At 44.6% G+C, this 16110-nt stretch overlaps 1 protein-coding gene across 1 annotated transcript in view; it reads right to left on the bottom strand.

The window, feature by feature from the left end:
* PLCL1 (phospholipase C like 1 (inactive)) overlaps positions 1-11974 on the bottom strand; it is a 194261-nt gene extending 182287 nt beyond the window's left edge. The window contains exon 1 of the mRNA XM_081859528.1: positions 11729-11974. Coding sequence (XP_081715654.1) covers positions 11729-11914 — 186 coding nt within the window. The 5' untranslated portion in view covers positions 11915-11974. The remainder of the gene's footprint in view (positions 1-11728) is intronic.
* Positions 11975-16110: the final 4136 nt, after the last annotated feature.

The following is a 16110-nucleotide window of genomic DNA, read 5'->3' as shown; positions in this document are numbered from 1 at the left end:
CATCATGCTTGGCTGGCTGCCTCAAATCTGCATTTACCCAGTAATTGCTCTACCGAAGCATAATAATTTCTGTGGAATATGTAACGAGCTAAATCACAAATCAGAGGCCATGCTAATATGGTCTCTAATGGGGAGAAAAACCAATTTGCTTCGCATAAAGAATGCTACAGATGACCCCTGTGCAAAAGACATACAGTTGGAGACCATTGTTTTACTTCCCTGTTCAAGGCAACCTAAGAAGAATGGCATCAAAGATTGGCCAACAGGTACATATCCTACAAAAAACAATTTCATAACTTCCATGGTTAGACACCTTGAAAAATGTGTACATCTGTTATGTTTTATAGCAGCTGGTGATGGCAATATCCCAGTTCACCAAACAGAAGCAGGAAATTGGTCAGATAAACCTTTGGCTTGATTCAGCAGGACTCTTTTGACCTTTAATCTCAGTCAGTCAAAATAAGTCCTAAAAACTGTAATCTTTGAGGAAAGTATAATCCCTCTTTACGAATGACATGCTGCATTTTCTGGTTTGCTTTTAGGTGGATTGTGATAATCTATGGCAATCCTGGCCCCTTCCACAGCCTCCCACCAACTCCCAAATCCCAGTGCTATCCTGTTTACCATCAGCATCCCTGAAAATCAATTCCAATTTTTACATCAATTTCAATTGCATATTTATAATTTAGACTATAACCTTTCCTTAAAGGAGCATCAGTATTGCCACATTTTCATAATTAAGATGCTTCATTACTGAGAATAATGTTACTTGAACACAATGACCAATTTTGCTTTAGTTCATTACTGTTCTCTAGACAACCATTGTATGATCACATTAATTTGCAGAGGCTGTCCAAATATTTCATCATAAAAGAAATATGTGGTTTCTTTCTGTAGGAAAAGCACATTAGATTTCCTATAGAAAGAGGCCACATTCTTCTTTTATGATGAAATATCTGAATAGCTTAGGCAAATATAGATTTTCTATAATGACCCTATCTACATCTTTCTCCACAGTAATGCAGTAACATACAACAGGTATTATTTTTGTAAACCATTTAGAGTGTTTCTATATATTAGAAAGATCAAGCAGTATATAGATTTTGTTAAATAAAACGTGGTGGAACGCTCTGTCACAAGAGACTAGGGCCCTGCGGGATTTGACATCTTTCCGTAGGGCCTGCAAGACGGAGCTGTTCCGCCTGGCCTTCGGCTCAGACTCACTCTGACCCCTTATATGGGATTTGGTATATAAATTTACCCTTGGCTTTTTTGCTGGCCCATGTAGGACCAGCATGGATAGCTAGCTCGGGTGAATATCTGATATTTCCTCCCTTTATGGTCTTGATTTATGGGCTACTACTAAAACGTAGTAAAATGTAGTGGTGCTGTGGTCTAAACCACTGAGCTTTGGGCTTGCTGATCAGAAGGTCGGCGGATCGAATCCCCATGATGGGGTGAGCTCCTGTTGCTCGGTCCCTGCTCCTGCCAACCTAGCAGTTCGAAAGCACGTCAAATTGCAAGTAGATAAATAGGTATCGCTCCGGCGGGAAGGTAAACGGCGTTTCCGTGTGCTGCTCTGGTTCTCCAGAAGCAGCTTAGTCATGCTGGCCACATGACCCGGAAGATGTACGCCAGCTCCCTCGGCCAATAAAGCGAGATGAGTGCCGCAACCCCAGAGACATCCGTGACTGGACCTAATGGTCAGGGGTCCCTTTACCTTTACTAAAATGAGGCTGTATTTTAAGCCGTATTTTAATTAACTGTTTGTTGTTGTTGTTTTCCTATCACATTTTATTGTATTTTATATTTGGTGTTAGCCGCCCTGAGCCCAGCCCTGGCCGGGGAGGGTGGGGTATAAAATTTTAATAAATATTATTATTATTAGGGCTTCCCAATTCTAATTTATCTATAGATTAATATCTGGTTGGGAATATACTAAAAATCCGTAAAAGAGCACCTTGTATATGTGGATCAGGACCTATCAAGAAGCTTGTACGTTACATTTTATATTGCTCATTGTATGATTCACCCAGAATTATATTTATCTCCCCTTTTCAGATTGCCTTAGGTCAACCAGATGATTTGAAAATCAGAAAATTAAATGGTTGATGGCAGATGCCAATAAGTGCATCAGCTATAGGGTGGCACTATTTGCATTAGTGGTAAGAAAGATAAAGGCAACCTTTCTGGGTAGTGCAAGTGACAAACCCCTGGGATGCTGATTAAAAGGAATGTTTCTGAATTTTGAATATTGTAGATTTGTCCTGGTCTGGTGCAGGCAATGTCTTTCATTTTATAGTTTTGTGATTTGTGCTCATACCGTATTGTGATGGTCATTGGCTATAAACAATTAAATTTACTGACTATAGACAAATTACAGCAGGATAGGGAACCTATGGCCTCTAGATACTTTTGGATTCCAGCTCCCATCAGACCAGCCAGCATGACCAATCACTGGGGTGATAGTTGTGGTCCAACAATATCTGGAGGACCTCAGGTTCCTCATCCCTTACTTAGGGTGTTTAGTGCTACATGTTAGTTACCCCTCAGTTCTATGCTAAAAGGAAAACCCAAAACAGGCAGAAAAAAACACACCCAAACCTTCACGCCTTTATTGTGTAATCTGGCACAGATTACAAGCAATATTACACGGAAACTGTGTTAAAAATGATATACCTTTTACTTTCTTCACTGCAGTACAATTAATGTTTTCACCATATTCATTTCATGAGGGTGTTTTCACAAGGAACGCTGAATAAGTTTTTGTCCTAAATGTATATCCTAAAAATATGTATTTGTTAACATTCAGCAGCTTCATGCAGATGTTGGGGGATAAAATCAAACCCTGAGGAACCCCACAATGAAGGCTCCACAGGGCCGAAGATCACTCTTGAAACATCATCCTCTGGAAATGACTATCCAAGTAGGACCAGAAGCGCTGAAAAACAGTGCCACCCATCACTAACTCAGACAGCCACTCCAAAAGGATACCATGGTCAACGATATCAAAAATCACTGAGAGGTTGGGAAGAATTAAGATGGACACATTTCCAGAATGCAACCCGATGCGCAGAAGCCTTGTCGTACTCCTTTCCCAATTATGAACCAATCAGTTGTTCCATATCCAGTTCCAACTGTAGCTTCTTGTCCCACATAGAAATTTCTCAGGAGACAAATGAGGTGATCAGGCACTCCCATTTCTTTAAGAACTTGCCATAGTTTGCTGTGGTCGACACAGTCAAAGGCTTTTGCATAGTCAATGGAGCAGAAGTAGATGTTTTTCTGGAACTCTCTAGCTTTCTCCATAATCCAGCGCATGTTTGCAATTTGGTCTCTGGTTCCTCTGCCCCTTCGAAATCCAGCTTGCACTTCTATTAATAATGGGCAATTCAGAATGCACCCGATTCAAAGTGTAAGGTGGACCTTTAAAAAATATAGGGCCCAAACTAATTCATCCAAACTCAGACCACATTCAAGTTGGACTATGCAATCTCCACAACTCCCATCAATATGTAAGCTAGAGAAAGGTTATTTAGCGATGTCAACATACAGGCCATGAGACTTTGGGCATATTTAAGCTATGGATTTATCTTCCACAAGATGCAGTGATGACCAACAACTTGGATTGGTTTAAAATACAATGAGACAAATTCATAGGTGAGTGAGTCTATCAATGGCTATTAGCCACAATGTCTATGTTCTACCTTCACTGTTGGAGACCTAGCTGCTGATAATTGTAGGGGGGGAGAGTGAAGGCTTCCCATGGGCATCTGGCTGGCATCTGTGGGAACTGGATCCTGGACTTTGGCCTGATCCAGCAGGGCTCTTCTTGTGTTCTTACCATATCCAGTCCCACCAGCATCTGCCAGGGAAAAGATTAACTTTGCAAAAAGAACAAGGGAGCAAGGATTCATGAGAGGCTGTCCCTCTTGAGACATTTTGGTGTTTCAAGTTGGAAGTTCATGTTCTCAATATGTTAGATAGGTAGCCCCCCCCCCCCGGTCACTTTTATTTCATTCACTCTATAGAAGTAACATTCAGAAACATGCAGCCTCATCTAATGCATATTTCCTCCAAAGTCTTATTTAGTTCAAGGAGGTGTGCACAATTCTTCATTCCAAGTTTGCTTTATTAAAAGAAAAAGACAGACGTGTACTCTCCTTCTGGCATCCTTGTATTGCAAACCAGACGTCTGAAATATCTTAACTGCCTGACCCACAGTATCTTATAAGAGCACAAGCTGAATGAAATTAAGCATTAAATTCTCTGTTATCGGTGGCTTTTAAAGGGTAAAGATGTCAGTGAGATGAATAGAAGTTCCTGAAGCAAAAAAAAACAGCCCATTAGCAAGGCACTCGAATCACTTTCCAAGGAAGACATGCCTTCCAGCTACTGAAAGTCAGAACAGCTTTCCTGCCACTCATAGCCGTTCAAGTTTAAGAGCTCCATGTGTCTCACCCCTTCCTCAGTCCATCATCCAAAGGATGTTGCATCATTCACAAGCGCTGTCAGAGACAAACTACACACCAAACATTAATGGAACAAATTGCCAACAAGGTTTGGTAAGGTGAGGGTTAAAGGTGTTGTGAGGAACTTAACCCTTCCCCTCACCATTTTTCTGTTGATCCACCTCTCCCCACCCCCCACAATCTACTTCTCCAACTCCCATGAAGTGCCAGGTGCATGCTTACAAAGCTGCACACTACACAAGCATGCTTTAAAAGCCCACTTAAAAACAAAATGAAATGAAAAAAACAAAAAAACACCTCCTTGCACTTGTAAAACTATCTAGTCAAAGAGAAGTATTTCCATTTACTATCTCCCTCTTGCAGCCTTAAGTGGCACAATCCACTATGCTGAACTGAGCAAATGTATAATCGCTAAACATGCTTCAGTCTTGTAAGGTCTTCAGAAAAAAACCACAGCAGCACAATGCCCATGAAAGCGAATGAGGATTATGCCAGAGGGTCACCTTGAGGATGCTATATACTCCACAACTAATAGAGAGTGACAACTTCCTCCACGAACGTTGAAATTAATAAAGAAAAAGCTGGTTTACAAGATGTTCAACGTCAGCAAGTCAACCAGTAGCCTTCTTTCCTACAGTTTTTTCTTCTAAGACTGGGAGGCACAGAGAGAGAGAAAACTACAGATAACAAAAGATCAAGCTAGCAGAAGAAACATTGCAACCAGATGGCAGCAGAAAGATACTCAAGGAATTCCAGATCAAAGTTTGTTCTGTCCTGCATGTTGGGTGGGGGAGCTTACTGAAACAAAGCAGATGGCAATCAGCAAGACACATGGCATCTTATATCATTTCCATTCATTTGTAGCACTACATCAGAGTAAGACGTAATAAAAAGCTTCAAACACCTCTTATATGATTAATAATAATAATCAAATGTCCCATCCAGAATACCATTTGTGAGCCTTACAATGTAGGCCTTACCATGTCTAAATATGTCAAATGTCACTCAGTGGGCGTTACTCCCAGATAAGTAGGGTTAAGTTTGCAGACTTGCTCTGTACTCTTTAATCTGACTAACAGCAACAAGCATTCTGATGGGGTTGTTGTTTTAAATTTTGTTCAATAATTATGATAAATACCAATATCAGTGACATGGCTCTGAAGGTCCAAACAAAAACTGAAGCTAATAGGTGTCTTTCTTGGTTGCTCGCCACCTAGCTAGGTGAAATTAGTGGGCAGAAGTGAGATGGCTTTTTCCATGGTGGCCCCATGGCTCTCTCCTTTGCTGTGAAATAACCAGGAGAGTTGTGTTTTCATAGTTTGGGCTTAGTGAGTGTTTGATTATTGGTGTTTGAAAAAGAAATTACCCTGAATTTTAGATTTTTGCATTGCTGTTGCATTTCTGCATTTTTATTATGTGTGCCACACTGAGACAGTTCTGCTCAGAAAGTCAGCTCTTAAATACTTTTGATAAAATAAAATATTAACAACTGGCTCAGACTAGATTATTCACAGATTTCAGGAAACAATCTACCAGATTGGCAATTATAGCAAGTGGAGCTGTGGGTTAAACCACAGAGCCTAGGACTTGCCAATCAGAAGGTCAGCGGTTTGAATCCCCGCAACGGGGTGAGCTCCCGTTGCTCGGTCCCTGCACCTGCCAACCTAGCAGTTCAAAAGCACGTCAAAGTGCAAGTAGATAAATAGGTACCGCTCCAGTGAGAAGGTAAACGGCGTTTCCGTGCGCTGTTCTGGTTCGCCAGAAGTGGCTTAATTATGCTGGCCACATGACCTGGAAGCTGTACGCCGGCTCCCTCGGCCAATAAAGCGAGATGAGCGCGGCAACCCCAGAGTCGGTCACGACTGGACCTAATGGTCAGGGGTCCCTTTACCTTTACCTTTATCAGAAAATTAGCAGGTAGCAGCCAGGAATGCTCTTGTCTTGTGTATTCAACCTACCAAGGCACCTTACAATCACAACCCTACAAAGTACCGGCAAGTTGTTAGAGGGAGAGAGCTTTACAAGACCACAGAATGGTCAGCCACAGCAGGGCTGAGCAAGAAGAAGAAGAAGAGGAGGAGTTTGGATTTGATATCCCGCTTTATCACTACCTGAAGGAGTCTCAAAGCGGCTAACATTCTCCTTTCCCTTCCTCCCCCACAACAAACACTCTGTGAGGTGAGTGAGGCTGAGAGACTTCAGAGAAGTGTGACTGGCCCAAGGTCACCCAGCAGCTGCAGGTGGAGGAGCTGGGACGCGAACTCGGTTCACCAGATTACGAGTCTACCGCTCTTAACCACTATACCACGCTGAGCAAAAATATAAACCACATCCATACCTGAGCACTCTAGTCATCATACTAGCCATGTAGAATCAATGAACGGACATACCATTCCACATGCTGACAAACCATTCCCACTTCTAAATATAACGCTACACTGAACTCCAAGAATGACCTGTCTGCTGACACCCTACTTCACATCTTAAGAAAAGGCCACATATAGGGCAAATCTATTTCTTTGTTTACCCAGAAGTCCAATTTCCATTGGTACTTACTCCCTAGTCAGAATACACAGGATTTCAGTCTTAGCAATTCAGAACCTCCCCAGTCAGCACATCATCGCTTATTATTACCTCCACTAGGTATGTTTTGTAATGTAAAAATATACTTCTGTGGTTTTCAGAGCCACCCCAAAGAAGCAAGTTTCATCATAGGTCACATACACAAACAGCATTCTCATAATACATCACTTTCATTTTTTCTTTTACATACAGATCTCTAGCTCTTTAAAAATAAAATAGAAATGATTTTTACATGGTTTTCGCTGGCTGGCAAGATAGCTACAGCAAGGGAAAGCTATGGAACTGAACTCCTGCTTTTAATATAAATTCATAACATATGTCCACTGTCAAATAACAATTAACACAATTACTAAATGCTTAGCAATCTGTATGCTGTGCCCCAGCATCTTAATAAAGCTTCTCTCTCAAAAACAGGCATAATACTTCCCTTTTCTCAAACTCTGTTTTTAAAGTATTCACAGCAACTATTCCTTGTACAGTCACTCCCCCAAACAAAAACAAGAAAAATCACTTTCTGTATAATCTTCAATTCAAAATAATAACTACACTTGTGCACCCCAATCTTTATACTCCCCAGTCTTAACTCCTATGCTGTTCAGAAGATAACACAAGGTTATGTTTAGTAGTTTGAAATTGTCTGAAGGTCCAACTTCATTACTACCGTTAGGCAGGCACCCTCCCTCTACTGTTTTAGACGCCTGCTTATTTCAACAAGCTTCGCCAGACATATAAATTTAGTTATGCACACTGGTTCATAACATTTTGTCTAATTCATCTGTGCATTCTTGATTTTATATTGTTTTACACACACGGCGCTGTGGGTTAAACCACAGAGCCTAGGACTTGCCGATCAGAAGGTCGGCGGTTCGAATCCCCGCAACGGGGTGAGCTCCTGTTACTCGGTCCCTGCTCCTGCCAACCTAGCAGTTCGAAAGCACGTCAAAGTGCAAGTAGATAAATAGGTACCGCTCCGGCGGGAAGGTAAATGGCATTTCCGTGTGCTGCTCTGATTTACCAGATGTAGCTTAGTCATACTGGCCACATGACCCAGAAGCTGTATGCTGGCTCCCTCGGCCAATAAAGCGAGATGAGCGCCGCAACCCCAGAGTCGGTCACGACTGGACCTAATGCTGAGGGATCCCTTTACCTTTTTACACACACCCATTACAGATCTTTTAAGATTAAGCACTTTAGTTACTGTATTTTGATGCAGGAAAACAAAGCGCTGGTGGTAAACTCTGGATGATGCAGTCCCAGCCACATTGGAAGGGACCCTGAGGATCATCTAGTCCAACCCCCGGCAGTGCAGGAATATGCAGCTGTCCCATACAGGGATCGAACCTGCAACCTTGATGTTATCAGCACCATACACTAACCAACTGAGCTATCCTGTGCTGTAGATACATGGCTGAACCTTGAATGTGTACATATGTTTCTACATAGAAAGCACATAGGTAAAGGTAAAGGTACCCCTGACAATTAGGTCCAGTGGCGGATGACTATGAGGTTGCAGCGCTCATCTCGCTCTATAGGCCGAGGGAGCCGGCGTTTGTCCGCAGACAGCTTCTGGGTCATGTGGTCAGCATGACTAAGCTGCTTCTGGAGAACCAGAGCAGTGCATGGAAACACCGTTTACCTTCCCGCTGGAGCGGTACCTATTTATCTACTTGCACTTGACGTGCTTTTGAACTGCTAGGTGGGCAGGAGCTGGGACCGAACAACGGGAGCTCACCCCGTCGCAGGGATTTGAACCGCCGACCTTCTGATCAGCAAGCCCTAGGCTCTGTGGTTTAGACCACAGCGCCACCCACGTCCCCATAGAAAGCACATAGTCTGACTAAAACATAAATGGAGCCCCCTTGATGGTAACTTACTGAAAATATAAGCTGCATGTCCTGCCCAAGCCTGGTCAGCTCCTAGCCCAGGCTGGACAGCCAACCAACGGAAGAATTTTCAGTAACTCAGGGATGAGAAGAAGCACCTGAACGTCTCTGCTTTGCAAATTTACACAACTGAGTGGGCAAAATTGGGAGCCTAATTTACCGCTCTTTAAGCATCCTTCCTTGTACCCAATGAAAACTGGACACACAGCAATAATCAAGGATAACTCCAGGGCCAAAGCTGTGGGCATCTTGTCCCATAATTCTTTTTCTACAAATATCCTCTTGATCCGACTTCATTTAAACAAATGAAGAAGCTCCTCCCACCTGATTATTCCCCATATGTGTTGCATCATATAAAAGTTTTTCTGCTGAGTAAAAAAATGTAACACTCACTGACGGTTTCCTAGTTAAACTGGCAGGGCTTACTGTACTGTTACCGTATGATTTTACCTGCTTCACTAGCAGCAGATTAAATTTAAAGCAGATCTGAAATCAAACCATGGAGCGCAGCAGTTGCTCCAAGCACTTCCAGGAATAAGCAATAAAAAGGGTGGCGGCAGTACGTGAAGGGATGCCTGATTTGGAGTAACTCCTGCTATCCTGGATAGAACCAATTAGCTTAATGCAACCATCCGAGATGCAGCCTCCTCCAAGAACCCTTTAAATAAAGCACCACTGCCAAACAGCATGGCCAAGCCAGTGCAAAGGATGAAACGCAGGCACATGACATAAGACTGAAGCAAAGCGCAATGTAGCCACTCCATGGAAAAAGGGACAGTACGAACTCCTCTCCTGGCTGTTATTTCCAAGCCTAAGTTAGGAAAAGCAAACAACCACAGCACATGTTGACATGGCGTTCATAAGAACCAGTCATCCAACATCATCCTTACCCGCCAAAGACATTCCAGAGGATTACACATTATTCTGGTACAATAAATAGTCACAGCAAGACACCACCTTATACCGTAAACCAACTGACCGACAAACATATCTACATGCCTCTAGCTACCATCCCAAACATACCAAACAGTCCATTGTATATAGCCAGGCACTACGTTACAGCCGCATCTGTTCCAATTCTACTGACAGAGACTCTCACCTAAGAGATCTACAGCAAACCTTTTTAGAACTAAAATACCCAACAGATGAAGTTAGACAACAGATCAACAGAGCCAGACTGATACCCAGAGAGAACTTGCTGCAAGACAGACCCAAAAAAGAAAATAACAGAACACCTCTAGTCATCACATACAGCTCCCAAGTTAAAACAGTACAACGCATCATCAGAGATCTACAACCTCTCCTGGACAATGACAGTTCTCTTTCTCAAGCTCTGGGAGGAAGACCTTTCATTGCCTACAGACAGCCACCCAGTCTTAAACAACTCCTAACCCACAATAATACTACAACCAGACCTAACACAGACACTGGCACCAGAGCCTGTAATAAACCCAGATGCCAACTTTGCTGCCACATACACCCGGACAACACCATTACTGGCCCCAACAACATCACACATACCATTTCGGGACTATTTAATTGCTCATCGTCTAACATTGTGTATGCCATAAAATGCCAACAGTGTCCTTCAGCTCTCTATATTGGACAAACAGGCCAGACCTTACGCCAAAGAATAAACGGACATAAATCGGACATCAGGAATCACAAGACAGAGAAACCAGTAGGAGAACACTTCAATCTCCCAGGACATTCTATACAAGATCTCAAAGTAGCTGTTTTACTACAAAGGAATTTCAGAAATAGACTGGAAAGAGAAGCTGCTGAATTACAACTTATCACCAAACTTAAAACAATGGAAAAACCTGGCCTGAACAAAGACCTTGGATTCTTATCTCATTATACATGACAAAGCCATTTTTCACCTTTTCACCCCTTGCTTCCTCCTGTAAGACCTATTGCAGTCGTTAAGAGTCGTCAACAGGCTCATCACAGCTATCTGCCAATCACCCATTCCTACCACCCTTCTGAGTAATACCCCTCCCCACCTTCTCACTATATAGAAAGGTCTGGAAACTTCTGTTTCAGTGTATCTGAAGAAGTGTGCATGCACACGAAAGCTCATACCAAGAACTGACTTAGTTGGTCTTTAAGGTGCTACTGGAAGGAATTTTTTTGTTTTGACAGCAAGAGGGGATACAGGTAGTGGTAGATCTGACTACTGTATAGGGAAATTCCCTCTCTTTTTTTCTTCTTCTTCTATATTTCAACTATTTCCCTGGGTGCAACAAAGAGAACTGACCACGTGGTGAGCCAGTCCTCAGCAAAATGAGGTGGTGGTCGTGGCTGTCTCCATCCATCACCTGTGACAATCCTCTTCCTTTTCAGAAACTACCGACGCCCCTTCCTCTCCGCATGTTCCACTTGCAGCCGAACCTCAGAAAAGAAACTTTGAAAGGAAGCAAGTCGGAAGTATCTCTACCTCTCCCTCCGCCCCCCCCCCCAAAATCTCCCTCTTTTGCAGGTACCGATTTCTCCCACCCTGCCGTCAACATCGCCACAGCTTAAGTGGCCTAGACAGGCGCCCCCAAACTGTGTGGGTTCATGGTTTTCTATTAAAAGAGGGTGGCGCTCGTCGGAGCTGCGCGACACGTGTAACCACATCCCGATCGTAGAGGGATGGGAAAGGAGAGGAGCTGATTTTTTTCTGGCTAGCTCGCAGCAGCAGCAGCATCCCGGGTGCAGCGAGCGAGCCGAGCGGCTGAACACGCGCGGCGGCGCCGGGCGTCACGTGTGAACCCAGCCACCCACCCTCCGGCGGCCAATCCTTACCTTAATGATGCTGCTCCTGCGAGGGGTCGCCCTGGCCGCTTCGAGGAGGACCGCTTCGGGGTCGGCGGCGGCGGCGGCCAGAGACACCCCGCTCCTGCGCTCCCTCCTCCGGGAGGGCGCCTCGGGCTCCGGGAAAGGCTCCGAGTCGCCTTCGCCCGCCGCGGGCGCCGGGGTTGCTTCTGCCATCGCGAAGCGGAGCCGCGTCAACTTCGAGGGGCGCCAGGCTGAATAAATGAATTAAAAAAACCACCCTTTTCTCCTCTCTCCCCCCCCCCTTCCTAAAGCGCCGCTGAGGCAAGTTTCCGCGAAGGAGACGTCGCGCTCGCCTGCTGCATTTTCTGTGGAAAAATGAGGAGAAAAGCCGCCGGGCTCAGGCGCCCCTCCGCAGCCGCCGGGGCTCCGTCGCAAGCGGGGAAGGGCAGGGCGGGGAGGCGCTAAACTTGGGACAATGAGGGAGTTTTGCAGCTGAGGAGAATCGTGAGGCGAGGCGAGAGCTCGCGCACTCCGCCTCCCTCTCCTCCTCCTGCTGCTGCTGCGCGCGCTCTTCGTCCTCTTTTTCCCTCACACCCATTCACTCGCGCGGGGGGCGCCGGTCACGGCCCCCTCTTTCCCGCCTCCTCAGAAGCCCCATTTGAGCGCGCACATCTCCGGGCTCCCCGCCGCCGCCGCCGCCGCCAGCCCGCCAACCGGCAGGAAGTGCCGCCGGTTTCGACTCCCCTCACACACACACACATACACACTCGCGCTTCTCTTTCTTTTCTGTTTGTGACAGGGCCGGGGCTTGTGTGTTTTGACAGGAGGAGGCTGACGGGCAGCAGCCCCGACCACTCCGCCGAGGGGAAGCGCTCCGCTCGGCCAATCGCCGCGCCGAGGGGGCGGGGCCGGGGAGGCCCAGAGCGAGCGGAACGCGCTCCCTTCTGGAAATCGCTAGGTTCCCCGAGGGGTTTCGACGGGGCGGGAATGCACGGGGTTGGAGGGCATTAATTAGCCTTTGGCTAATGAAGCGGCCTTTGACCTTTAAAGTTGTGGGGGGGGTATTGTTTTTGTTTGTTGTGTTTTTATATTGTTAACTGCCCTGTGATCCTCGCAGGAAGGGCGGTATAGAAATATTATTAGTAGTATTATTAGTATTATTAGTATTATTATCATTACCACTCCCTTCCCCATGCAGGAAACCCACAACTACAGCCCATTTTAATGTCTCTTTCCTCAAAAAATGACCACCTTTTTAATCATTCAGGTCTACCCTTTGCAGCCCTATAATCAGAGATCTGGAGGCCAAGACCACTAAGGAGTCTAACAGCCCATAATGATTTCAAATATAATAACAGCATAAAAACTCAAGTCATCGAAAGTTTAAAAGGACTTGTTTTAAAGGGTTTTGAAATTAGAAAGGTAACATTTCCTGGCACCAAAATAGCATCAAAGAACGTCCGCTTGGAAAAAGGCTCTCTGGAAAGGGCATTCCACAGCCAGGGAGTCACCACTGAAAAGACCCTGTACCCTGTGGCCACTTTACTATAGGTCCCGCCTTCAGTATTGAAAAACATACAATACCAAATGCATTTTCAGTGATGCTGGTTACTGCCCAAACATAACTTAGTTAACGAAAGAGGAAGAGTATGATCCAAAATGAGATTTATTTCTTTTTCACTTCACAGTTAGATGCAATTTGGTATGAAGTACATCTTTTATCTCCAGAATCTACACAGTGTTCAATGTTTCTTTCTATTTAGCACCTATAATTGAGAATAAAACACCCAGGGCTGCAAAATTACTGCAGATATGATGCATGAACATGAAAGGGGATAAAATGTTGGATATTTCTGGAGGTACTGGGAAAATTGCTATCATAAATAATTAAGGGGATGTCATATCTTACCTTTAGCCAATTTACTGGTAGACATTTGTTCATGCAGTCCGTAAACAAACGCCCAGGAAAAAGTGGGATTAGTTAGGTTAGCCTAAACTAGCTGTCAGGCTTTGTAGCTGGTGAAGTTCCAGGAAATGATAGAATCTTTAGGCAGATGCAGTATTCATCTCCTCACTCACAAGGATTCATATGGGATGAGAGATGTAACTGTTCCCCCACCACCACCATACAGAATTGCTGTATTATCCCAAGGTGACTTGGGAAGAGCTGTTGCTTTATTCTGATTGTGTTTTCTATGTGCACTGGATAGCTCAGTTGGTTAGAGTATGGTAGTGATAATGCCAAGGTTGCAGGTTCAGTCCCCATATGGGACAGCTATATATTCCTAAATTGCAGGGGGTTGAACTTCATGATCCTCAGGGTCCCTTCCCAGTTCTATAATTCTACTTTTATGAGAGCTAATGGATCTCTTTCTCTATTTCCATTTCTGTGGCCAGAATTGGATTAGTAAAGGTAAAGGGACCCCTGACCATTAGGTCCAGTCGTGGCCGACTCTGGGGTTGTGGCACTCATCTCGCTTTATTGGCCGAGGGAGCCGGTGTACAGCTTCCGGGTCATGTGGCCAGCATGACTAAGCCGCTTCTGGCGAACCAGAGCAGCGCACGGAAACGCCGTTTACCTTCCTGCTGGAGCGGTACCTATTTATCTACTTGCACTTTGACGTGCTTTTGAACTGCTAGGTTGGCAGGAGCAGGGACTGAGCAATGGGAGCTCACCCTGTCGCGGGGATTCGAACCGCCGACCTTCTGATCAGCAAGCCCTAGGCTCTGTGGTTTAGACCACAGCGCCGCCCGCATCCAATTGGATTAGTAGCCCGGTCCAAATATCTTGACTCACAACAAGAGGCTGCATGGAAGGATCAGATCAGTGGTACTTGGGACTTATGTACATAAGTCACCCATGTTCGGAAAGTTTCAGAATATTGTTTCATTTATTTTATTTTAGATATCTTTGCCAACTTTTAGAGCAAAGCCCTCACAAGGTGGCTGACATAAAAAGAATAAAACAATATTATGCAGTTATTTTAAACAGTACAAATTTCTGTCCCAGCTTCTGCCAACCTAGCATTTCACAAGTACACCAGTGCAAGTAGATAAATAGGTACTGCTGCGGCGGGAAGGTAAACGGCGTTTGAGTGCGCTCTGGCTTCCGTCACGGTGTCCCGTTGCACCAGAAGCAGTCTAGTCATGCTGACCACATGACTCCCTTGGCATGAAGCGAGATGAGCATCGCACCCCATAATCGCCTTTGACTTAACCATCCAGGGGTCCTTTACCTTTACTTTACTTTAGATTACATGCAGAGCTTTTTTTCTGGAAGTACTAAAGGGTATGCAGTACTGGCACCTTTTTATTCTAAAAGAAATGCACTGCCTACGTGATACTGCATGGTGGTTGTTATGGCAAGAGAAAAATTACTTTAGCACATTACCCTTTCTCGTATTCTGTCACAATGTGAAAAACCATGTGCTGATGCTGATGGACTTTGGAGAGCATAGCCAGAACCTTCACTCTTTGGTCCTTTGCAGCTTTGAAGGGCGGTGTACTTTTGAAAGAGTTTAACTGCTTTGAAAAATAGCGCTGAGATCAGGCAAGAAGAAGCTTTTCAGAAACAAGATCGCCCTCTAGCTTTTATCCGTAGAACATTCGCTCAGCAAAAGTTAACGTTGCTCTCAAGGAGCATCCGTATCCTGGAGTCTTCCCTTTATTGGGCTGCCAAATCAGACTGTTCTTCACCATAGAATGACCCTTGGAATCAAATCAGTTTAAATGCTTTGAATTTCGGTTGATGTCAAAGGCTATGAGCTGAACTCAGCATGTGCCAGAAATTATGACACACGCCGGGGCTCTCAGCAAGTGTGAGAGAGCCTTGGCTTCAAGATGTTGGAGGGACTGCACAGGTGTTAAGGTGTAACATCTACTGAGCTTGAGCATAGATCAGGAAACATAGACATTTGTTTAATTAGCGAACCCAACAACCAAAACAAATTAAATGCAAAGGCTGCATGCTTTTGACTTAATTTTCTGACTTGACGTAAACAATGGCAAAAATTAAAACAAAACCAACATAGCGTCAAAAAGATTTTAAATATCCAGTGACCTTGAAACACCTGGAGAAATCAAAAGGTCTTCAGGTGGTGAAGACAAGAAAGCTGGTGTCAACAGAGCCTTCCAGAGAGGAGCATTCAATAACCAGGGAAACCCGGCAGAAAAGGCAAGCCTTTCTCAAACTCACCTTATTTCTGAATTTAGGAATTTGGAGAAAGGCCTCTGACGATTACCTTAATAATTAGGTGGCTCCTAAAGGGAGGAAATACTCCTTCAGGTATCCAAGACTTCAGCCCTTTAAAACTCCTGTTTTTAAATGTGCTAGGAAATTGACTGGGTGCTGGTGAGTTACAGAATTTCTAAACTGGTGAGATGTGCTCCCCGATTCCAGTCCTGGTTAG

The sequence above is a fragment of the Podarcis erhardii genome, assembly GCF_964252035.2.
Source record: "Podarcis erhardii genome assembly, chromosome: 1".
NCBI lineage: Eukaryota > Metazoa > Chordata > Lepidosauria > Squamata > Lacertidae > Podarcis > Podarcis erhardii.
The sequence above is the reverse complement of the archived record's forward strand: the minus strand, read 5'-3'. Positions and strand labels throughout refer to the sequence as shown.